We start from the raw sequence: 25,144 nt of genomic DNA on the forward strand, positions 1-25,144 counted from the left end.
CGGTCCATATTATGACACTCTTTCCCCATCATCTCCCCTCCCAAAACAAGAGGCTTTGCTTCCAACTCTTCCACCTTCCCTCACTTTGTATTAGATGTTGTATGGGCTTCCATCTCTCATTATTTTCAGTTTACCTACTTTCCACACAGAAACTGAAAAGTTTTTTTGCTGTGCTAGAAGGTAATAATTTATATCAAGTGGATATAAGCGGAAGACTGACTTGCAGAGAAGCCTGAACAAGCCAAAGGACAGATGGCATGGGTTCTGTGTCCCCTTCTGAATTTCAGTTCTCTCCCCAAATCAACATGGATGGTCTGCTGGTATCCACAGCTTCCCCTTAAGTAGGGAATCCACATGATGCAATCTCAAAAGTTACCACATTGCATTCCAACAGGGAAACATCATCAAAAGGTAGGACTCCACAAGCTCTGCCCCAAAGCTGCGAATGACTGAGGTCTGAAATCAATCAGTTCAAGCAAATAGATAAGCTTAATGCTTCTTGTCTCCCAGTTGAACAGTTGAATTTGGGAGGAGGGAACAGCTGCTTTGGACTTGAAGATCTGAAACTGCAGTCTCACTGGGAAAGAGAGAAGTAGGGTATTTATCATTATCTGCTTCCCTTGTTCTTCCCCATACTACAGGAACATTAACAGTTTTCAGAAACTCTTAATTATTTATTGCTCCCAACATACTAACAAATGTTCTTTGGCAGATGAGGCATACTTTTTAGTATGCTCTTCCATTGATCTAGCTCGTCCCTGTTTCCAAAACTAAGACAGACTTACCAACACTTTCTGCTGGTTAGGGCATTAGCTGGTATAGTAACAGCTTATTAAAGCTCCAGACCCCTTACCAAAGTTAACATAATAGTAGAAGTTTGCACATGCTTGACATTGGTTAAAAAAAAAAGTAGTTGTTGTATTTGCTATTAAAAATAACCACAGTGCAATCCGCATTTTGGTGGGAACAGAGAACTCATCTTGCAATTTGTTCTAAACAAATCCCTGTTTCTGCACTCACAGAAATGGTACCAGTAATAAATTCAACATCTATAACGCACATGGCAAGACAGATTCAGCCTCAATCCATCATTTACTCAGACATGTCAGTGGAGGCCAGAAATACGATAGAGAACTCAACCTTTCTCTAGTCAGTTCCAAAGAGCTGTGCAGGCTACCCCAGCAGCAGGATAAAATTGTCTGGGCTCTTAAAGCCCCTATATACAGAAAAATGAAAGGCTAATACATATGCACGAATCACAGCATTGGGATGGGAGCGACAAGGGAAAACGTGGGAGTGAGGGAGAAAGCGAATTATTAAGTCTTTTACCTGAGCAAAAACCAAAACTGCCTTGGCATACTTCACTTCAAAAACCAGTTAAGAGCTTGAAGCAAAACCAGGGGATTCTTGAGGAAAGTATTACAATTGCAAATCACCAGTAACCTCACAGAGTAGAGCAAAAATATTACATGAGATCCCATACAGATTTCTAGTTCTGATCTCTTGCTTTGTTTCTATGGTTATAAACATGTGCAGTGTTTTGTGGACAAATACATGGTCTTTACGCTTTACAGAGGGATTAAAAAAAGGATTTGAGAGTACCGCCCCAGGCCTTCTTGAGAGTATCCCAAGTTGCTTAAAAGCTATCTCTGCCAAGTAAAGAGGTGGTTTTCTCAGGTCTAGAAGAAGTCCTTCCTAGTTCTGATTTTCAAGATGGTGTTTCCTATAATCTAGTAGTGCAAATAATTGAGGCACAAAGAATGAAAAGTGGGGAAGGCTGCATGACACACATGATTTGGGTGATATTAGAGCAAACTTTCCGACACCACATTTTTGCCCGGATCTTGACCTATGGGAACACATTCATAATAATGTAACTTCTGTGGCAACTTCTCCTAAAATATAAGAGAGGATAAAGTTATTGGTGACACAATGCCTAGCCACCGGACATTATGAGATTTATGCTGGAAATACACCGGGAAAAGTGTATTAGCAAGTTTATGTCTGACTAAACAATCAGTAAATCTCACTTCCCTGGTAATCAAACACCACCGTGCACAAAATGTAGTTCTTTCAGAAGCTATCCATTAAATAACTTGCATTTTTCTGCAGCATGTATATGAGGGCAAATGTTAAGTTGTCCTGGGGGACCTCAGTTCCTATACCAAAAAGCCACCGATTTTCCTCTTCAGAGCTCTACAACATCTCAGAGACAGAGCAGCTACTGATGTAAGGGCTTGTAGAAGGGACAGATGTGACGAAATAACAGTGATGACCTGTACTCTGATCTGGCTTGCAGTATCATCTTCCAGTGAGCCCAAAAAACCAAGGAGCTTGTAAGTTACAGCCATAAATTCCAGGAATAGAATATGTATCCTTGGGTATTTAGAGCAGCATATAATAAAAATTCCAAGTGAGATAAAATTATAACCACCTAACCTAGCTAAAGCAGTTGTAACTAAACCAAACAGCATCTTACAGGCCAGTGCCTAGATATACTGGCTGTTATCAAACAAGAGTTCACAAAGTTTCTCCTTCTTTTGAAAGATCATAAGGACACAGATGGCAGAAGAAGTTACAGTTCTTCAGAATCAAGCCAATCTAGTCATTAGCACATGTTCTTAAAGAAAACATAAAACTTCCATAGCACCCAACTATTGCAGAGAACACGACTAAAACAGTAAGGGGGACACTGTTTAATTCCTTTTTAAATTGCCCTCACCCTACCTTAAAAGCCTTCCTTCCTTTTTAACCTGAACACAAAATGGAACTTCCCTACAAGCAAAACCAGAAAAATTAGCCACGATCAGAAGTTCATCTACCTCTTTACTAGTGCTCCACAGGAATGTGTTTCACTATATAATAGTTCTTCCTCCCTGAAGTCAGAACAGTCAAAAAAGGGGGAAGGGAGGTTGACTGCACTAGTTCTACAGCATCTGGCTATGCAATAAGACTCCTGAAATAATTTTCTCCAGTGTAGCACATAGCCAACAAACCTGGCAAGAAGCAACTTTAAACATGTGTTGCTGTGACAGTAATGAGTTACCACCCCAGTCTGCAGCAAGATTAACACTTACAACCTTGGCATGAAGAGCAGTCTGCTCAGATAGTATGTCAGGAGTAGCGCTCCATGATCAGACTCGAAAGGGTGGGCTCATGTTAAGAAATTAAGAGCACAGAAATGCAGACATTTGCCTAAACTGTAAACAAACAGATAATTTCTAGGGAAAAAGGCAGTGTACAGCCAAAGAAGTGGGAACATCAAGAGAACCTCAAGGTATGGAAGAAAAAAAAAGAAAAATGAAAAAGCAGCCATTGAAAACAAGGTACCGCCTATGATGGAGGACGTACTCCAAAGAACAATTACAGAACAAAAAAAATAGAAGACAGCCCACCAGATTCCTCCTGCTTAACACAAAAACATTAAAGTATCCAGTCAAACCAACCTGACATGAAATAAGCTACTCTGAAAGCTAGGTGCAAATTGTACAAAAAAAGCAATCACCGAGTCCAATTTAGGACGTTACTCATGCCGAGTTACAGAGTTTATCAAATCTTTTGCGTTCTACAACAGTACGTGCCATTACCTGTGAGTTAAGTGCAGATTCAAAAACAACTTTGGCCTCATTGGAAGGTCAGAGATGACATTACATCAAAACCAACTCTACTAAGGAGTTCTCTGGCAGATTCATGGTCATCCATTCCACTTTTCCAGCTAACTGACCACAAAGAGGAGAAACCTGAAAACAAAGCTCCTTACCACAAGTTTCTTAAAACAAAAACTGCAGAGGGAAGTGAAGAAAGCCATGAAGCTGAAGAAAACATGGTGGAATCTCCTTCCTGCTTGAACACTCACCATACTTAGACCTTCTTTTGCTTTGCAGAATTGATAGGACTATAAAGCATGACTTCTGCTCTTTGATCTGGTTTGCTAGAATTTTTTCTATAAACGCAGTTAGGAGATTCCACTGATCATCAGCTTCACCTCTAAGGCAACTTTACTTTGCTTCATGAACTAGAAGAAATGTATAATATCAATGCTGATAGAATTGATTTCACAGATTATGTGTTCTACTTCCAAGATCTTAACCTGAAGGAAATACTTTAAGAAGTTAAGCGGTGTGAGTTGAAGCATATGAATAGGTGAGGTTAAGGGATTCAGCACTGAGGGAAAGCAGGACAAAAGGATTTAATCTCTTAAAAAAAAAAAAGAAATCTAATTCACAAACTATTAGTAGTAGCTGGATATAAAAGTATGTTAAAGTGACAGGAACAGTCTAGTGGGCATCACGATCAGCATGGTTTTACATAGAACACAGCTTTCTGCATGACAAAAGGAAAATTTTACAATTTCCTTGAAAAGCTTTATTTCAAACACGTATCTGTAAGTAGATACAACATACCTCAAAACTCTCAAATATGACAGCATGAGAGAGAATTAAAAGAACAGTATGTGTTGAGAATTTTGTAAGGAAGTGATTGCAATTCATCTACTATCTTGCTAGGAAATTAGCTCCAATTCCCTGAGATTAGAAGCTTCTCTGTAAGTAAAAAAGTAGCAAAAACGTTGTCTAGCAACGAGGAGTAAACACTGAGTTGAAGCAGATCCTGTAACTGAAGTCAGTTTGGAAAAATCTACTTTGTAAAGAAATCAGGGAAGTGCATTTAAAGCTTCTTAATACTGGCTTGTAATGATGAAGTGAATGCTGTATTGCCTGGGAAGACCAACCTTCATCCAAGGGGCATAGTTTAGTGTGAAGTGTCCACAGACCAGACTCCAGTCTTCTGGGGCAGAGTGCTACCACTTAAGCGCCACTGAATACTCTCAAACACTAATTAATTCATACTATTCATAGAGATCGCACTTACTGCTGCCATCTACAGTTGATCACTCAGGAAAACAAAAAACAAACCAAATCAATCCTAACAAGAACACATTACCCCCCAACTGCGGCGAAATTACAAGGGGGCTAAAGTACAAAGTTCTCTTTTTAATTCCCCCAGAGCAGCTTGTGAATTATTTCTCACCATACTTTTCTTCCCAGTACTTTGTTACTTCAAACTAGTGTATCTTTCATGATAGACATAGCCTTAAATCATTCGTCTTTCCTAACAAAGACAAAATGATGACTCCCAAATCTACGTAATGTCCTACGGGATGACAAAAATACCAGCATTCTGTCTTCAAGAGCAGAGACAGATACTATTTAGGTTGGAATATGATAGCCACCGCTTTCTGTGGTCCATTCTCCTTCTAGTTCACTCCTCCAGCACAGAAAACCATTGGAGCAAGGAAGCTACAGGGCACATCCATCCTTGCCTCTTCCCACTAGTATCTATACAGTTCTGGAGGCTGATGGGGTTTTTGTAAATTGTTCTTCTGAGGAGAAGGGCCTTTTTACACACTCTCATATTGAGTTTATTAGCTTATCTAAATCAGACGCTTGAACTATCTGACCAAAACAGGCTTATGTGCCTCCACTGGGTTTTTTTTTCAGCTACAGTTCAGCATGTTGGGTTATATCAACTATCTGTGCAGCAAATGGCACCAGAGTAAAATCCAGGCTTGACAGCTATTTTGGGCTGCTGGATTAGAAGTGTTAGCTGCATTAATGGGGCAATGAGAACAAAGTCTTCTGTGACAAGAGAGTGATGAAACACCAGGTAAGTTGGTGTATCTCAGCTCCTCTAGAAAACGTCTACTGTTTGAGCAGCCACAGGTAATATGTTTCTTCAAGGAGTTTCACCCATTTGCTGTCCTCATCTCCACAAGATGGAAATTTTCAAACGCACGGTTTTTGCAGGGTACGTCTTCTGCAGATGAGGCTATTCTGCGGCTGCTGGAAGACTACTCTGACTAAGCTTGTTCTTGAATACAAAGAAGGCCACAGGGTTGAGGTGGACCAGCAGGCCTACCTGAATATAATGCAGTAATACCAACAACAGATTTCACTGGTATTCTAAGAAATAAATTTCTTTTAGTAAAAACTATGAAGTCAGCTCACCAAATGAAGGGATTAAAACTTCTGTTATCTTTCATTTTGAGCATGTTTAAAGTTGTCATTCTCTGGCAGTAAAATGATGGGTTTGGGGTTTTGTTTTGTTTCAATAAAAAAAAAAAAAAGAAAAACCATCAACAAGCTTTTTCTTGTCTGGATATCTTATAGATAACAGCATTTTTCAGTAGTCAGGAAAACAAAGCAACACATCAGGAAACACCACACTTGCTCAATATTAAGATAGATTTTTTTCGATTTGATTATCTGTACAAGCTATGGAATTTAACATGTCACAGATATAGTATGGAAGCATAAAACTAGGAAAAAGGAGATGCTAACACACCCAAAACGTTTCAAAAGCTGAATTTGTGCATCTCCTCAAAAAAAAGACCCACAAACCCCCTAGTCCAGCCCTTTCCAGGGCTGCACCAGTACAAGAGTAACAGAGTACCAGCACAACCGCTTGCCCAAGGATGCCCTGATGTGGTTGCACAGCTAGCACCTCTCCTCGACCCTAGGAAGCATGTTAGGGTTTTACCAGAGTGCTGCTATTCTCCTGCTGTCTCCATCTGGCACACCAGTCCCACAGAGCTACAGCCAGCTGGCACAGCTCAGAACAGCCTTGGGGCTGCTCTAGACTACACAAGGAAGCAGGCCAGAGGAAAACCAGTACCATAAAGAGCTAATTTACAATCCCGTTATCCCATTATCCTCAACTATATGCAGCATGAGCATGATCTAGGCACCCACCCCGTGACCAGATGCTTTAAACAAACAAACACACACACCCCCAAGTTAAAACATCTTAACAGAGTTTGATTATAAAAGACAGAAATCTTAGAGACAGGCCTGTTTAAAGAAGGAAACAAGTGGCTCATAACTTGATTACTTAGAAAAACACTTTTCATTTCATTAAATTAAATGTAATGTGAAAAGTGGATTTTCTATAATAGCTGATCACAGATTACAGGCATTCTACATTCCCTGGTTCATTTATTTTTCACAAGGAAACTGGAGTAGAAGCAAGTTATTTGCATACAGGAATAAGTTCTAATGACTGCAAACATAAGACAAGTTTCACGTATCAGGCTCAGCACACACTAGTACATCTGTGAAAGCATGCAATACTTACAACAGCAGGTACAATCACACAACTGTAGCGGTAACAGAGGTCTACCTTCACAGAACCTTTCAAATGAAGTTAGTATTAGCCACACTTTACAAAAGAAACCATTAGTACATGGAGAACATTCAAACACAGTCAATCTGTCAGTGGCAAAGTCTGGAGGAAGGCAGCAGTTGTTACTCAAACTGCCTTACGCAGTCTCCAAGCGCCACCACTCAGCCCCTCTGCCATCACCCAGGCACTCCTCCCCTCAAGCTACTAACGCTACAGCTGTTTGTTCAACCCTACATTGACACATAACATAGAGCCAATTCAGGTGAAGTATCATTAAGAGGAGAAAAAAATCTTTTTCATCCTTATCTGTTCTTTCTGGTTCACAGCACAATCGCACCGACATGATGCAGCGAATGGTATGACAGCAAGAACATGCAGCCAAGAGCTGGTAATTCCCTAGACTGTTAAGGAAAGACACACATACGCCCACAGCCAAAGAGCTGGATTTCATGTTCCCCACTCACTAGTCTTTGGGGATAATGCACAAAGGTCCAAATCTCACATCTCTTCCTCTCCTCTGGTAAATCGAGTATTGCTCTGTCCTGTAACTGAATGGCATTTTTGTCATCCAAACCATTTGCCAACTCCATCACATACTTGTGTCTCACTAGTACCCATATATATAGCTAGTTTTAAAATTTTAATTCAAGCTTTTAAAATCTGACAGATTTGCTAACTTGCCTTTTCCTCCTTACAGTCATTTTCTTGTGTTCTTTTTTTCCACTGCTTAAAACAACTTGTCTGCAAAACAGCTTCAAGCTACAGGTACAATGTGCTTACAGAATTAAATTGCTTGCTTTATAAAGAATTGCTATAATAAAGTAATTTTTCAGGTTACCACTAAACTGGAATTCTGTTTTCCCACAGAGTTTTGCAGTACGCAGCCTAAGACAGACAAAAAACCTCCACCTCCTACTGCCTGAAATCTTTCGATAAGGGCCTGAAAACTTGCATTCCAATTATGAGATGTCCCTGTGACCTCAGACATACCAGGATCTCTCCCCTCAAGTTTCCTTTTTGTAAAATACTTAACCGCATGGATGAACAAAGGATTTACTTGGCATCATAAAGCAATTTCTCTAATGCTCCATGTATATTTTTCATTTTTAAACTTGGCACTATTGCACAGATACACAGTGACTCCATATAATTATGAACTTTGGTACCATTCCATTGCACTTTGTGATTGAGATCCCTTCAATTAGCAAACAAGTGGTTGACAGTAACTCTTCTGCACATGCAAGTCTGAATCAATTCTGATAACTGAATCAATGCAGATTATAAAGAGATGCAGAAAAGAAATTTAACTTATTGGGGCAACACTAGAACTTAAACATCAAGAAAAGTTCTAAGAAGCAGAATTACTATGTGACAAGGAAACACATCACTAAAGGTAGTAATATAAAATTATGCTGGACAAAGTGCAAGATCAATTTCGTTAGGGAACAGCCTCATCATGAGAGACAAGAGCCTTGTTCCTCTTTATGCACATAACTGCAATAACTCTTGAAACTATTTTCACTACCTTCCTCATTCTGTGCTCCACTTCACTGTTAAGATCAACCCACAACCAAAAACACAAAATGCAGTCACAAATGACCAAAGAATTGAGTGTTAACCGTTCAGATAAACATATCCAATAATTAGCTTTTGGGGGAGGATGCTTGCTAAGAGAGCATGACAAAAGTCAGCAACGTACAGAAAACAAGATTATATGAGGATTTCACCCTGGTTACTAGCTGCCAAGCAGGACAGCGATCCAGTTTAAGAAGAAAACTGTGCAGTAACATGAAGAAAACGAAGCACAGCAAAGAAGAACATAAAACGTTAAGACAAATTTTGCATTTGTCACTGGAGGGCACAGGATCACAAAACCTCACCTAGCATAAATGAGGTACTGAAATCAGTCAGCTATCCCAGCTGTCTTCACTTATGAAGTCATCATACATCTGCTGTGCAATAAATCTTACCTTTATTTACCAAATATATTCTAAAGAATGTCCCTTAAAATCTGACTTGCATGCAATAACAAGCCTGAATGCACAGGCCAAAAGCCCAAATTATAATTAGACAAACTTTGTGAAATAACATTAGGTGGTTTGAAGACACAAGGAAGGGAAGATTAATTTTTTTTTTTTTTTTTAAACAGAAATTATGGGAGGAGGGAGAAGGCAGAAGTAAAGGTTATAGCTGCTGTTTTCTCTCCTTGTGCTAACACACACCAAAGCAATAGAATTCAAGTCTGTACCTTATGCAAAACAAAAGCCCTTTAAAAACAGAAGCAAAACATACATATAAAAGCCCTGGCAGTCAATTCAGTAAGATGAACTCAAAGTCAAATCCTATTTAAAAAAAAAAAGGCTACTTGGATGCATGAACTTCTGAGTGACAAGCGAGGCAATTACCACAAATGGAACTCAGTGTCACACCGGTGTTTGATACTCCATCATCCCCATCACTTAACTATATTCAAGTACTACAGGGTCTTTCATGTGTTTAGACAAAAATAAAATTATTACTAATTTTGTAATTTTTACTTTTTGGATTTATACATACTACTTTTTAAATTATGGATTAACATATATATATATATATAGATTAAAACAACTTGGTTTAATATACTAGGACAAAAGTTGCAACACAGAACTCCAGATTAAGATGCTAATGAAAAAGCAGAGATATTCTAATAATCTCTTAAGTGAAATACAGATTAATCATCTCTACAATTTAATTCTACACAAATACAACTCATTGAATTTATGAATAGTTATATTTTTACACCTTACATGTATGTGCAGAAGAGCTCGGCTGTGTGTGCAAACCAACTGTCACATTGCAAGAACAGCATGGTATAAGAACAAGACCACGTAAGCGTAGTTAAACCTCGGTTCTCTTTTCAGAGTTATTAAGGCAGCGTCACATTTAGTCAGCTGCTTCTCGCTACTACTTTTAATATGAGGATATTTGATATATTTGACACGTTTAACGTCAGAATTTGTTACTGGACATCAGAACTTCCACAGGCCCCAATATTTATGCTAAAAAGACAGTACATTTTTTAAGTGTGTTGAAAAGAACTTTTGTTACCACGTCTACTTTTTTTTTTTTGAGTTTCACCTCGTCTAACACCCAATTTTTTAATTCAATGACAAATTTAGTACACTGAAGACCTTCACAGAAATATTTCCCAGGGATATGCTGACATCACCAGTGATACTATGCAAAAGGTAGACAAGAAGAACCATGTTAATTTCAAGCTCCATTAAACACAGGAAAGGAAGAAGGAGAAGGGGGAAAAAGTTATCTTTACCAACTTGGAAAAGGAGCAGAGACAGACAGAAAAGAAATAAAAATTTTAAATTAGTGTTACACATAACTGACAGGTTTTAAAAAAAAAACAAACCAACTTGAGCAACATTCTACCCAAGTAGAGAACTGAAAAAAGTCAAGTATTTGCTGTATTTCACACACAAAGGAATGTGACAAGACAGACACTTACTGCTAATCAGTTACCAACTGATAAAGTGAATCTCAGGTTACTTTGAGTCAACTGGTGTCTGGTAACAGTTCACTTTACTGATCGTCAAATAGGTCTTGAAATAGATAAAATGATTCTTTTTCTTAAATGAGAGATATCAACATGGCGGAAGCCGTCCTAGCACTGAAGTAAACCACAGATCGTTCTGGAGTTGCTATGCAAGTTGCATGTGTTTTGAACCAAAAAGAATGCAGATTAATTTTGCAATGAGTAACTCTTTACAACATTGATTATATCACTAGCTAATGCAGCAAAATTCTTATCTTGAATTAAGCAGTGTACATAAAGGACGGCCAAGTCAATATGTAAAAGAATACAACTACCAAGACAGAGCTTTCATCCAGTCAGAAAAGATCTATCAGCTTCTAGAACTGCTTCTGCTAAGAAAAGGTTCCCAATTCAGGCCTCTTGGATAACATATGGCTCTCCCTACACTTCAGCACTGCTTGCTGACAACACAGTCCAGGATAACATAATAAACTGTAATGTCATCATAGCATTTCACTCACTTAGCTCCACTGCCCATAGGTTAACAAGAGATTGGAGATAACTGCTCTAGGCAGCTCTTTCTGTCCCAAGTCTAGAAAGGCTCTAACAACGATGGCTCTTTGCATGGTTAAAAAAAAAAAGGATTACTTTTTAAAAATATAGTTCTAGTAAATCCAGCAAAATGCATACAGGTCACCTTCAGATTGCCTTTCTTGTGATGTCACTATAATTGATACATAAGCAAGAGTACCTCTGTATCTCCTCACCTTAGATGCTGCCATGTGCTACAGACACATTATAAATACTTGGAGAACCATGGGAATACAAGAATTAAAAACCCAAACCCAACCTTTTCAAGTAGGCCCTATCAGCCAAATGAAAAGGAAGGGTATGGCCGACAAAAGCGCCCTACATCTACCAGGAAGAAGACATCAAGAAACCATAGTTCCAAGTCAATCGCACACAAACAGGAAAAACTATGGGTGCTAGGTTTAATGTGAGAAACACAAGCTTTTAAACCAAGTTAATCTTTCTCTGGTTTAAAACAATTCAGCCACCGCAGCCACCGTTGGGAATCAAACTAACAGTTGCAACAGCATTTGTTACGGAGCAGGATCCCCAGAGCATGTCCCAAAGGAAAACACTTTTTTTTTTTTTTTTTTTTTGCTCAGACTCAAGTAGTAGTAAGTCAGGAGAAGGGGAGTCCACAATTCACAAGCAGGCAACTTCCACTATCAGTCAGTAGCATTTGCCCGTTGGTTTGTTACTCCAGTTACTAAGACAGAAAATCCACAAATAAAAGAAGGAGAGTAGAAGGTTTGAAACTGATTTGCAGCTCCGGTTTCACGTTAACGCTACAGATTAAGGCCTGAAACAAAAATGAGGATATCAGCTAACCTTTGTTTGGGGTTTAAAGCTTTGATGGCTTAAAATAAAGCTCAACAGATAGTCCAACAGATCAAACAAAGCCACTCCGCTCTGCTCACCTTCACACTACTAGCTGTCATTCTAGTTTGAAAGCTTTCAACATTTTCAACATCAAGCAAATGAGATCGTTGACTGCAGACAAAATTAGAGATGCTACAACTGCTGCCGACAAACAGCCTGGCTATTAGCAAACCCTGACTGCTGATAAGACTACAGAAAAAAAGAAGCCTTCTTGTCCAGCATATCCCTATTTTTTCCCTTCGTCAGCTTGTGCAGATCCATCTTCTTTCTCTGCAACAGAGAACAAACAAATGTATGGGGAAAACTGCATTTATTGTGCTTGTTTGTCTCTCCATCCATATTAAAAAAACAGAGAAGGAAATGGTTCCAATACAACTCCTATTCATGAGTCAGCTTCAGTGAGAGATCTGCGTAACCTTTAACTCAGACTGCAAGTGCTGACCTGAGAGAGAGATATGAGCAAGTCTTCGGGTAAGTCCTGATGGTTCAGATCCCACAACTCAGGAATTGTTATTCACCACCATAGAGTTCATGGCACAAGACTAATTCCTAACCTTTGGCCCAGAAACCAACCATTTATTTAAAAAAAACATGGCAGAGGATACAAAATAGGGATTAACAGCACTAGGAAGAGGAAGGCCTTGTATTATATTCTTCTTCGGCACCAAAGACATAAGCTCAGTGGAGCATTTTCAATCTGGCTTGTCCCACATATGCAAGGCTCCGCTGTGTATGGACCTAAAATCTCATGTCTGAATCTCTCACACCAAAAATTGTGTCTTCACACCAAGAGGAAAGAGAACGTTACCTTCAGCAGGTCTAAGGACCTTTCTACTCCTTAGAGGTTAAGAACTAGGAAGATTGTTCAGTTATGAAACTGGAGACCTCCTGAACAATGAAGCTTGCAGATCATTTTGACACTTCTTATGGGCTTTCAGGGAGAAGGTAGTCCCCACAACACATGGCAAAGAAGAACATCCTTCCTGAGTGAATCAGACAGTTCACATAGGCAGCCAAAGCGGAGTATGGAGCTGAAAAAGAGACATGCTTCTTGAATCCTGGACTCCTCTTTCAAATTCTCCACAGGATTTGTAATCCGGAAGTTTGGTGCATATGCTAAAAACGTTAAAGAAAAACAAGCTAAGATTTTCTTATTAATTTAAGCAATCAAAACACCGAGCCTGAGAACGCAGCACAGCCTGGTAAGGTTCCTTGCCCATCTGTTACGGTACAAAGCAAATCACCTAAGCAACACTTCCCTGTTCCTTGACAGGTATATGGGGCAAGGCTGTAAGGGAGAAAGCAAATAAGCAAGCATGCCTCAACAGGCATTCGATGAGAAGTTCCACCATTAGCTTACCCTATGACTGCAAGGTCATTTTAGCAAGAACTTAACACGTTGATCTAGACTGTGAACCACAATACTTGCTACGGAAAACATGACATGGCATTTATTTGCTAAGATATTAAGCTTTTTCTACTTTGAAAGTTAGGAAATGAACCAAAATAATTTCAGTTTTAAGTATCTATGAATTAATTATCTGTCAAATATGAGAAGGAAGGAAGGACTGAAGTTGCAAGTACATGGGGAGAAGGATACCTCTGGAAAGGTCATCACCCATAAAAGAAAATGTTTCTTCATATCTGAAAGCATCAATGGAGGGTCCATGTAAAGAGAGAATAACAGAAAAAAACAACAGAAGCTCTCAAACAGGAAGAAATATGCTAGAATGCACCCGCTGTCAATGACAGCATACAACCCCTGACAGGCAATTATTCTTTGATCTATTGGCAGAAGCACAGAACAAACATTCTGAAATTCCAGATAGGACCTTGTGCATATCATGACTGCGGTCATGATGAGCAGTTTACTTCTATCATGGAGAACCTTTTCAGAGCAGTGATAATAAGAACCATTCAGAATGAAAAAGACGGTTTTCTCCAAGAGGCATAGTCCAGTAAGACAGAATTTAATTGTAAATTCAGCTGCCCTTCAAGCACTGAAACCATTACTTACCAACTCCTAAACACAAAGATGCATCTACATGTCTAACTGCTCACTGATGGGGACAAAAAACTACATTCAGCACTGCAAAACAGATTTTTCTTGTCTATAATTCTAAAGGAATAAGCAAAGCATTTCAAGCATGACCCCACAGAAAAATGGAAAAAGCTGACACGAAGGCAGTAAGTCTTTTTAGCATCCTCTGTCTGTTCCATAATTCCTGAATGGGAGGTAGTGGTGTCAAATTTAAGGACCTCTTATACAGTGTTACTTAATTAAGTGTGAGGTAATTTCCACATCAAAATATTCAAGGTAAAGTCCATGACCTATAGAAACATGAGCTTTGCCATCAGCTTATTAAACAAATTCCAACTATCACAAAATAAAAAAATCAAGGGTTACAGGTCAAAATCCTAAAGCCAAGACGGTCAACCCTAATTTTGCGCTACCTTACATACAACTTAAGCCCTGAAATCTAGTTCCAACTTTTAATCCAATGTGGGACTTTTAATCCAACTTTTAATCACAATTGTTACAATTTCAAGAGCCATTATTCAGATTTCTTCCTACCCCTTTTCCTGTTCCACTCTTCAGTGTGACAGACAGGTTTTGTCTTTGCTTAGGCTTTACCATCAGCAACACGTTTACACTATGGCAAAGCCTTTGCCTAGCACATGCTGCACTTTACTACTTCGGCCAAGATGCAGTGAGGTGAGGCAAGCTACAGCCTCGCTCCTTCGTGTAGATACAATGATGCACCATGACGACAGCTCAAATCCTGGTGTAGACAACGCTTCAGAAGCAACCATACTCCCAAAACCTTCACCAGAATGCCGGTATCTACAAAGATATGTACATAATTACCTCTCACTTCTGACTGAGAATTCAAATATACGTTCAGGAGATAGCTTTCCAACTATGAACTGTGCTTTACAGCTGTTCTATTCAAAACTCTGGGTGTAAAGCATACTGAACCGAGAGCTGATGCTCATAAAGGCTTATTCGCAGAAAAGGTACATATCAAAAACGAACAGCAAACAGCAAGCAGTGTTAAAATGGTCTTCCAAAGCATAATGCAGTAGGCAGCGTAAGTAAAGCAGGAGGAATGGACACTTTCTGCCCCCTGCAGTTTCCATTGCTATCTAGATTTTTTAAGACAGCCTTAGGAGGGATAGTACGTTACCATTCTAGAAACCTAACAATTTACATCTGGCTATCACCAGACAGCCAAGACCTTTTTTTACAGCTAGGTTCATCTGACTAACAGTTAAACTGACCAACGCTTCCCATTAACGATCAACTGCGTATGTCGAATGTTTTCTGTGATAAATGAATGATGCGACTGTCCTTGATTTTGCAACAGAAAAGAAAATCACCTTCTACCAAACCTTTAATTTGACCTCATCGTTTTGATTAGGATTAAGAACAAGAATCCTCACCAATAAATATGTACTCTTAAGCAGTCCGAGCTATGCTCCTAAAATATATATACATATATGTATATATAAATATACCTAATATATGTATATGTAAAATATTAAAGGACAAAGGATTGTTTTCTAGTTATTAGACTATAAACATGCCTCCAAACAGAAAATACCATTTCGTCATATTCTACATGTAAAACTGTAAGGCATATATACAGACAGAGAATTTCAGTAAAGAAAAATTCCATGGAAGAAGGTCTCACGCCCATACGCAGGAGAGGTAAGTACCGTAACTGTCGTTTATATACTTTCTTCAATCTTTACAAATATAGACTGGGAACTGAACCCCAAGTTCAGCTAGCCAAAACGCTTCCCTATATGTGACCATGTACTCCCACATATTTCGGGTTGGCTGAATTCAGGAATCCAACTACTTTCAGACCGGTAACCTGCTTAAAAAAAGTGTGTGGGGGGAAAGCATTTTTAGCATGTATTTGGAAAACTGATGTTTTCCATGAGATGATAGGTAATTTTGAAATAATCCTGTTCTGCTTCATGAGCCTGGCTGTGCAAAGAGGAAGTAAGAAGAGATTGATTACAATGGAATACTATTTATTTCCAGCTGTTTTTTCAAGCAATGATGAACACATCACTACCATTAGATTTCAGAAGAAAAAAACCCAAACTTGCAGCATACAAATGGTGTGCAGGTTACAAAGGATGCCTCATAATGGGGGGGGAGCTAAAGTGTTAATCTTGCTAATGATATTTTATTTTCATTCTTCCACATAACACTTGGTTTATATTTGTCCGAGACATCTTCCTACCTCACTCGTCATTTTTTTCTCCCGCAGCACATGTATAATTTTTTTGTCCATTTAAGCTCTAAGTACCACGTATTAAATACCAATTTGTATTTTGACAGATTAAAGGCTAAATAAAACCAGATTTTGACTAATATACTTCATAATATTGACTTGTAGGGGATTATAAGTACCGAAAACAAGTTTGACTGTATTTTGCAGGGCTATCAAGTAACTAAATACATTTCAAATACGTTTCTTCTGAGATGCCATTTTTTCCTCTTCAAGTAAAAAACTGGAAAATTGGATTGTCCTGAGAACATAAACTGAACGCAGAAAAATGGTTAGCCACCTCACCCCTGAAGTACATCTTTTCATACTCTAGTTCTATTATGAATAATAAACTGAGCGGCTTAATGCAAAGCAACTGGGATCAGAAAGTTTTCAATGGGTTGCTTCAACATAAACACAATCTGTGCTGTCCCAAAAAACAAGTTTTGCTACTTGTAGCTGTTGCGCTCCCCTCCTCAGTCGTGAATATGATGACTGATAGAAATCTGCCAAGTCACTTTGAAGTAAAAACCAGTTGATTCTAGGGAAACCAGTAATCGGTTGCACAGTTGAGAGAGAAGTCCTCCAGAAACATGCATGTGGATAGGGATGTAATTTTATGAGATACGTGGGAAAAACGCTCTTCCTCTCGCATTTTGCCTCATTAACACGGATTTTTTTCCCGGTGTTTGCCTGCGCAGTGCATGTCCCGAGCACCACCACACTCCGAGAGCAAACTCCCCTCTCCCCTTCCGTCTACTCCGGACTGAGTCAGTTCCTTCTCTCCCCCCGCCCCACTACAGCGGGAACCCCCTTTTCCAAGTGGATTATCAGAACGAGCCGCTTTCTTTTTTTTTTTTTAAGGGGGGAAAAAAAAAAAGTAATAAATAAGCCGCCCCCCCCCCGCCTCCGGGACCCGCTGACACGCTCCCAGCCATTGTGCCTCCCCCCTCTCCCCACGCACACGCCGCCGTGCTCCGGGCGGCCCCGCCGCAGCCCCCCGGGCTCGGGCGCGCCCCCGCGGGGCTCCCCCCCGCGCCCCGGCGGCACAAAGCTCCGCCGCAGGCCGGACGTGCCCGTTGCCCCGGGCCTCCCCTTCCCTTCCCTCCCCCCCCCCCCCGCCGCCGTATTCCGGGAAACCCTCGCTGCCTCCCGCACCTCCGGGAGGAGGCGGCGGCGCTGCGGAACAGCCCCGCTGCGGAAAGCCGTCCCCGCCGCCGGGGCAGGTGGCAGGGAGGGAGGCCCCGCCGGCGGGCGCCGGGGCTGGCTGCCTCCTCCATCCCGGCGACCGGCCCCGCTGTACAGCCCCCCCCCCCCCCCCCCGCACCCCGCCCCGGAGGCCGGAGACACCGACCGCTTCCTCCTCCTCCTCCTCCCTCCCTCCCTCCCCCCACGACCGCGTGCCGGAGCCCGGGCCCCTTCCCTGCCGGCGGGGCGGGGACGGGGCTGGGGGAGGCTCGGGCCCACCTGCCCCGGGGGAAGGGAGAGAGGGAGGGAGGGCGGGGGACCCGTCCCCTCCCCGCGCCCGCGGGCAGGCCGAGGCGGCGGAGTGCGTGTGAGCGGCGGAGGGAGGGAGGGAGGGAGGGAGGGAGGGGAAGGGGACGGGAGCGCGTGTGGGGAAGGGACGGGAGGGGAAGGGGGGTGGATGCGGGCCGCCCCCGGTACCTTGCGCTTCCTGGTCTCGGCCGAGCCGCTCCACACGAAGCACTGGTAAATCGCCCGCAGGTTCTGCTTCCAGTTCTCCACCTTGAAGCCGGTCACATGGCAGCACCCGGCCGCCGGCGGACTCATGTCAGACCCCCCCACATCAATCCGCCCGCAGACGGGCCGGGCCGGCGGGCAGCGAGCCGGCCCCTTCCCCCCCTCCGCAGCAACCGCACGGACGCGGACGCGGGCACGGGCCGGGGCGGCCGCGCGCCCGCCCGCGCGCCCCCCCCGCCCCCCCGCCGCGCGCCCGCCCTCAGGGGCTCCGGCCCCTCACGCCGCCGCCGGCCGCGCGGCCTCCGCCGCCCCCGCGGGCTGCTGTGGGGGCGCGGGGAGCGGCTGGCACATAGAGCCGGGGCTCCGCGCCGCCACGGCCCCCCGGCTCCGAACAAAGCGCGGCGACGGGCGGGCAGCGCGCACTCCCTCTCGCCCGCCCTCTCCCTCACACACAAAGATGGGGCTCTCTGAGGCGAGGAGGAGGAGGAGGCGGCGGCTGTAGCGGCCGCTGCCGCCCCCGGAGTGGCCGCCGCTCCCTTCTACCTCATAGAGGCCGCTGTGGAAGCGGCGGGCGGAGGGGAAGGGGAGGGGGGGCGCTGGCGGCGGCGACCCTGGCCGCGGTGTGAGCGAGCGTGTGTGGGGAAGGGGGCGAGTCTCCGCCCGCCGCCGCTCCTGCTCCCCCAGCCGGCCGCCCGCTCGGCTCTTGTCTCTTTAAACCGCCCCCCCGCCTCCTTCGTCGTCTCCTTCCTCCTCCTCCTCGCCCGCACCCCCCTCCGCCCGCCGTGTGCAATGGTCCGAGCCGCTAACTCAACCTAGCCCGCCAGGCCCGGAGTGGGACAGACCAACGGGGAAGGGGCGGTAGGTGCGCCCCCTCTGCCCCGCCACCCTTGAGGGAGGGAGCCGGAGGGGGAAAGAGCGCGGCAATTGGTCTCCCCGCCTGTCACTCCGCCGCTGAGGTGTCCTTCTCTGGCGTCTCATTGGTTTCTTTCCTTTTCTTCTCCCCCCTCCACCCTTCCTACCTAGCATTTCCCCCTGCCGGAAAGGGGCGGGAAGGACTCGGCCGATTGACAGGACATCCGGCCAACGGAGAGAAGGGGCGGGGCCTGTGTGGCGAGTGTTGCGGCGGGATGGGTTGGAGCGGTCGTCAGTCAACGTTCCAAGACGAGAGGGGATTGGCGATGGCCGGCTGAGGGGGCGGTCCCTCCCAGCGGCAGCCTGCGCTGTGGGGGCAGCGCTGCTGTCACATCCGCTGGTCCCGGCTGTTTCGCTGCTCCCTCAGTGATTTCCTGAGGGGAGAGGGGCGGCGGCGGCCGGGCCGCTCCCCCGGGGCAGGGCTCCAGCTCCCCGGGGCAGGGCTCCCGCTCCCGGGGCAGGGCTGCCACCCCGCCTGTGCCTCTGTGTGCTTGGCAGAGGCCGTGCCAAGCCTTGGGGCCTCCGCGCCGCTCGGGGCTCCCGCCCGGGGGTGGCTCCGGTAATGCCACAGCGGGCTCCGGTTAGGTCAGCCGGTATTGCGGGACAAAATCAACATGAGAGGCAGGCCTTGCCCCTTCCTTATCGTTCGCAGGTTCGAAAAGCCGAGTGCGGCTTTGTGGGGGCAGGTCTCAGTGTAACAGGCCTCGCCGAGCATCGAGATGGCTGGGTCTGGGGAGAAGGTCCGTGCAAGGCTCTGATTTGCCCCCAGGACCATATATGGTCCCTCTGTACTGCCATCCTTCTCTCCTGGTGTTTCCTTCCACAGGGAAGGAACAAAAGGAGCGTATAGCCAGAACTGGTATTATTTCAGCTTTTTCCTACAAATGACTATACAAGGAAATGAGAAGACAGTGAAAAAATTTTGAATCTGTACGTAGTTCTTTGCTTGTATGCCACACACGCTATAGGGTTACGTGATGGTGGAATGAGGCAGGAGGAAAAGGACGGGAATTTTGCCGAGATTTGTGAAAAGAGAGGCAGGAGGCTTTGCAGAGGCTAGGTTCTTACACAAGCCCTGGAAGGACTGTGCAACAAGAAAGGTAGTGGTTAAGTACCACTCCATTATTTTATCAATCCATTTTTCAATACGTGCTATTTACATTCTTTTTCAGGAGCTATAGCCTTTAAGTCTTTACCTGGCAGATTTCTATAAGGCCCTGTCCAGTTCCCTGGCCTACTGCTGCAACTTGCAGAAATCAAAGACAATTGCAACTGTCACCTGAGGACAGAATCACTTTCTGTTTTCTTTAGAGGTGCTGCCATTTTAGAAAGAAAGCAGGGTATCTGGTGGTATAAGAGACATTTTTTCATGATTCGTGTATAACCATGAGGTTTGGTGGCAAAGCAAGTAGGAAACACGGGGCTAGCAAAAGACACGAGTTTACACACAGTCATGGGTAAAAATGTCTCTTGAGGGTGACGGGTTAACATGGGGAGTATATGCAGCACCAGTTCCTGTTACCTTTTCAAGAAGAGGTGTAGGTTACACGCTCGCTATGATAACTTACTAGGTCTAATGGTGATGTAGGGTCAAAGAGAGGGTATAGCCTCACTGGATTTCGCACGTAATGTTCTGAAACTGCTTCCCTAGCAGTGCAACTAGCAACCTCTACCAGGTTGTGTACACAGCGGGATAATCGGGCCCTTTCCTGTTGAATGCAAAGGTCTCTTCGCATCGTTTTGTTCTCCTGTGGGGCATTTCTAGTTTTATTGCTGGAGCTGTAATCCCCCAACGGAGCAGCATAATGCTTCCAACCGCAGTCACTTGAGCGTTGCAGCTCTGACACCAGCTACTTACCCTAATGCATCAGAGAGACTATGAGCCGTAACAGGACTTCTAAGCCCTCATCCTTTCTGTGTGAGAAGATCCCTGCACATGCGTGACACCTTCCTGATGCTAACGAATACAGTTTAATGACTCCAGTGTTGAGCATTTCCCACATCAAGGAACGGCTGGACATCTCGCTAAGACAGTTATTCCCCGCAGTCCGAATGGCTCTTTTATAAACATAGGAAACAGTACGAACCAATTAAGCTATACTGTCTCCCATGCTTGGGACAAGCTCCCTGATGATACCTACGTAGCTTCCTCTTTCCTTCCTTTGAACCCCTGACTACAACCCTTTGCTTGCAGTGCGCACAAAGAAGCTGAGGCTCACTAAACGACTTACATATCAATACCGATGTCTGCCTGATGACTAGTAGGTTGTTTCCCTCAACTCTGCTGCTCTCAAAACCTCCCTCTTATCTTGTCCTAGCTCCTAAGCTGTTTGGAGCAGGGACTTGTTTTTTGGTTTGGGGAGGTTTTTTTGCATTTGTCCAGTGAGGATTGGTGGGGGTTATGAGGTATTATAATCAATGCTAATAACTGAGCTAAAGAGAAACCTTTATAGATCTGAGAAGGCTCTCCCAATGTTAAAAAACAGCCTCATGCGTTTGGCGATGATCCTTTTCTACTTCCACTAAGTCAATGTTAGTATTCCTTATTGACTTCAGTTGTAACAGACTTGTACTCTAAATGCTGCACACTTGTCCTATAAGACAAAGACAATACCAAAGAAACTTCTTACATGCCATGATCAGCCATACGCTTTAATATCACTCTGATTTTAACACCGGATCTACAGCAGACATATTCAAAAGAGTGTCTCACCTAAGAAATGTCATAAACTGTTTTTAATAACCTTGATCTGAACATCTACCAGATCTCTAGCAATGAAAAACCAGCAGGAAAACATAGATCTTCTACATTTACAAATCAAACAACTCTTTTATCTTCTCAAAAGAAATGTACATAAGTCATGATGGCATTCTGACATCATCTGCTAGAATTAAGAAGTAATAAAAATTCTCATCCAGATACAAAAGGGCCATCAAAGGAAGCTGCCGATTAGTTTTAATTCAGAAGCCAGTCTTCAAGCAGACCCAGGTCTCTCTGACAATCTGCCTTTTCTCTGTAGTCTTAAAATTAGCTAGTCATCCACGCCTCGTTTCCATCACCATGAATCAAACCAGGACATTAGCTGTGATCATTTGGAAACAAGATATATATGTTGTAAAAGCACATTGACTGGTAGAACTTAACAATATGTGATATTGTCTCTATGTTTCACTGTGTGTCTCTGTCATGCTACAATGCCATCCCAGCAAAAGCAGCGTAAATTCCTTTCTTCCTAAATATGCTGCAAAAGCTCTGGTTTGTACGTTCCTATAAAACACAAAATAGTTTTCTAAAGAAAAGTTCCAGAATGTGCATGAGGCTACGTGCCGAGATGCTGAGGAGAAGCAAATCAATTAGTATACCAGACGGCGTGGATATCAGCTATATTTGGGAAACTAAAACTTCATGGTCAAGCATTCACTAATCCTACCCATAGCCTGCTTTGCCAATAGCAAACCAGAGCGAGATGTGGTGTCTTTGTTCCTACCATTGTTCCGCTTTCTTAGCCCATGTCACCACCAGAGGCATTCAGTCTCTTCCTAGGTTCTCTGAGAAAAGATTCGCCACCTCCTTCCTTTCTCTAAAGTTTCTCACTATGGCTTCCAGAGGGAATCTGGAAACTCATTGCTAGACGCTGCTGTTAAAGTAGTATTTTTGAATTTGGCTTTCTTGTGGTGCTCGAGGCATCTCAGCTTCAGAATATGGCCCATTTCATTCATTATTAGCCAAACGGAGTAAAGTTCCAAGGGTCTGGGTGCCCTGAGGCCTGTAGCAGGTGAAAAGTAGAAACACATTGACCTTCAGGAGAACTAACCATTGTTTCCAAAAGCAGTAGGCATAGAGAGCCACCCTCTACCCTGTGAAAGCCACCTAAACATCCCTCAACAGATGGGCAGATGGAAGTTAAAGATTACCAGCATTTAGTTCAAGGTGGATAGAACTCAATGGGATGGGTGATTAATGTCCTAACAGCATTTAGTATTTATTCTGTGCGATCTCAGTATCTTCCAGTTAAACAAAAACCCCGGTATTACTACAGTCTAAATCCAAGTGGAGAGTTATTCTTATTCTGCAGCAACCTACTGTTACTAATCTTGGGCTTTTCTCCATGGCTACCACATCAAAACAGGAGATAAAGATAAAAGAGATAATTTCTGCCATTGAAATTTAAGTCTCTCTCTCTGAAAAAATAGGATACTGAAAAGACAATACATATGTTCAATGCCCTGCAGATCCTGAAATTTTCACGGAGATTTCTGTGCCACTCTTTCTTGCAGAGTCCTCATGTTTACTCAATGTAGGGTGCGGTGGTGTTTGTCTTACACAGAAGTAACAAGAATTGTGAGTTTATAAAAATTGTTTTCTTTTAAGAAACACCTGCATTTGCTAGTGTTTCCCTCTCAAAGAACTATTTCCTTTGGAAAAATACTAATTTTTCTCTCTGGCCATTTCAAGAACAATTACCACATTCAACTATTCCTGCTCCCTGAGGTTTCATGGCCCACCACTTGAAGACCTGCTGAGGATGTGAGAGGCATTCTTTGAGACACAAGGAACCCACATGCAGGACACCCATCCTTGACCACACCTGCTATCAATGGGAGCTGAGGCCCGCTGTCATCTCCCAAAGGCAGGAATGTAGAAATTTAAAGATCGACTCTTAGGGGACATTTCCAAGGGATGGACGTTACCTTTCAAACGTAAAGTTCCTCCAAGGTTTTCCTGGCATTTATTCTCCATAAAGAGGAGTCTCTTTAAGCCAGAAATCCAATCTGAGGTTCTTGTTGTCAATGAATCATTTTGGAACCAGAGTAAAAATCCACTCTAAAATAGTCTAGAAAAGGACGGCTCTTGAGATTTTTTGAGGCCAGCTCCTGACATGGGGAGCTTGAGGCAAGCTCTAGCAGGGGGCACTGTCATTAAACCCTTTGCTTTCCATCTTGTGAAGACGCCGGAATCTTTCCTGTGAAGTATAAATACTTCATACTCTACAAACACTTCTTGATTGTTCCAGCCCACACAGTAAAGGTGACACAGCAGCACAGAGCAGCACTCAAAACAAAACAGGAGTGGAAAATAGTGACAACATTTTGTCACGTAGTAATTGTCAAATTGGGGCCTGCTTGCTACACACACACACACACACACGAGAGTTTGCAAGTTCGCTGTCGTTTAATTTACTCTTGGGCATAGCTTGGGAATGTTTCTAGAATAAAACCTTTTGGTGCAGCAGACAGCTTGGGAAAGGATTTGCCACTGGGGACAGGAAACAGTTTCAATCCCTCCTGTGTCTCTTGCAGGAATTTTTAATTTTAAAGCATTGATGATTATGCTAATTAGTGCTTACCCCCAAATGACAATGGAATATAAATGTTGATAGTAGCTAAAACATACTGCAAATGTGCAACAAATGCTTCCTCCAGAGAGTCATCTACGTTACATGATAGCTCAGCTGGGAAGAAGCAGCGTTCTTCACATGGAAAAGTGAAATAACTGTATCCTCAATCCATGTCATCCCAAGGTGGCACTTCTAGACTTTGCTGGATAGCCATGAATCAATTGTTACTTTATCACTTGGACATCCATTAAAATGTCCAATTTAGTTCTTGGGTAAACGTAAACCTTTCCCTGAGATCAGATGTATGAGCAACATCAAGGATTTAGCTAGGATTCCTCACATAAACTTGGATTACAAGTGAAGCTGTCTTAAGTTTGAACCTACAAGAAGCTGAAGACCCTGGCTCCAAAAGTGGATTTGAAGGGGGCTATTCAGGAGCTTGCATTGCTCGCTGGTTTGAAACTCAAGGACTGAATAGCTTGCAAAGTTCTTAATTCTGCACATGCTTAGTGGAACTGAGAAAGGAACTCAGGAATACGTTGCCATGAAGTAGTACTCCTTAAGTGTCATCCTGCTTCTGGTAGAGCAATCAAACCAGACTCCTAAGTAGGCACTCCTCCATATAAAGACGAGAGAAGCACGGCTTGGGTATTCTGTGGTAGATGCTGGACTTCAGCACTCACTCCTTTTTGGCTTCCCCTGGACCCAGGTCTCCAGATATGAACCCCATTTCATCTTCTAGTAAGAGACAC

The 25,144-nt window shown here is 43.3% G+C and overlaps 1 protein-coding gene across 2 annotated transcripts in view; it reads right to left on the bottom strand.

Moving 5' to 3' along the window:
• The window catches only part of USP22 (ubiquitin specific peptidase 22), a 113,779-nt gene extending 95,474 nt beyond the window's left edge, over nucleotides 1-18,305 (bottom strand). Inside the window, exon 1 of one of the 2 annotated variants that reach the window (XM_076351348.1) lies at nucleotides 18,106-18,305. In XM_076351348.1, coding sequence (XP_076207463.1) covers nucleotides 18,106-18,231 — 126 coding nt within the window. In that variant the 5' untranslated portion in view covers nucleotides 18,232-18,305. The remainder of the gene's footprint in view (nucleotides 1-18,105) is intronic. The other variant, XM_076351345.1, reaches the window with a different exon arrangement.
• Between the last annotated feature and the right edge of the window lie 6,839 nt (nucleotides 18,306-25,144).

Source organism: Aptenodytes patagonicus, chromosome 13 (genome assembly GCF_965638725.1).
Source record: "Aptenodytes patagonicus chromosome 13, bAptPat1.pri.cur, whole genome shotgun sequence".
Lineage (NCBI taxonomy): Eukaryota > Metazoa > Chordata > Aves > Sphenisciformes > Spheniscidae > Aptenodytes > Aptenodytes patagonicus.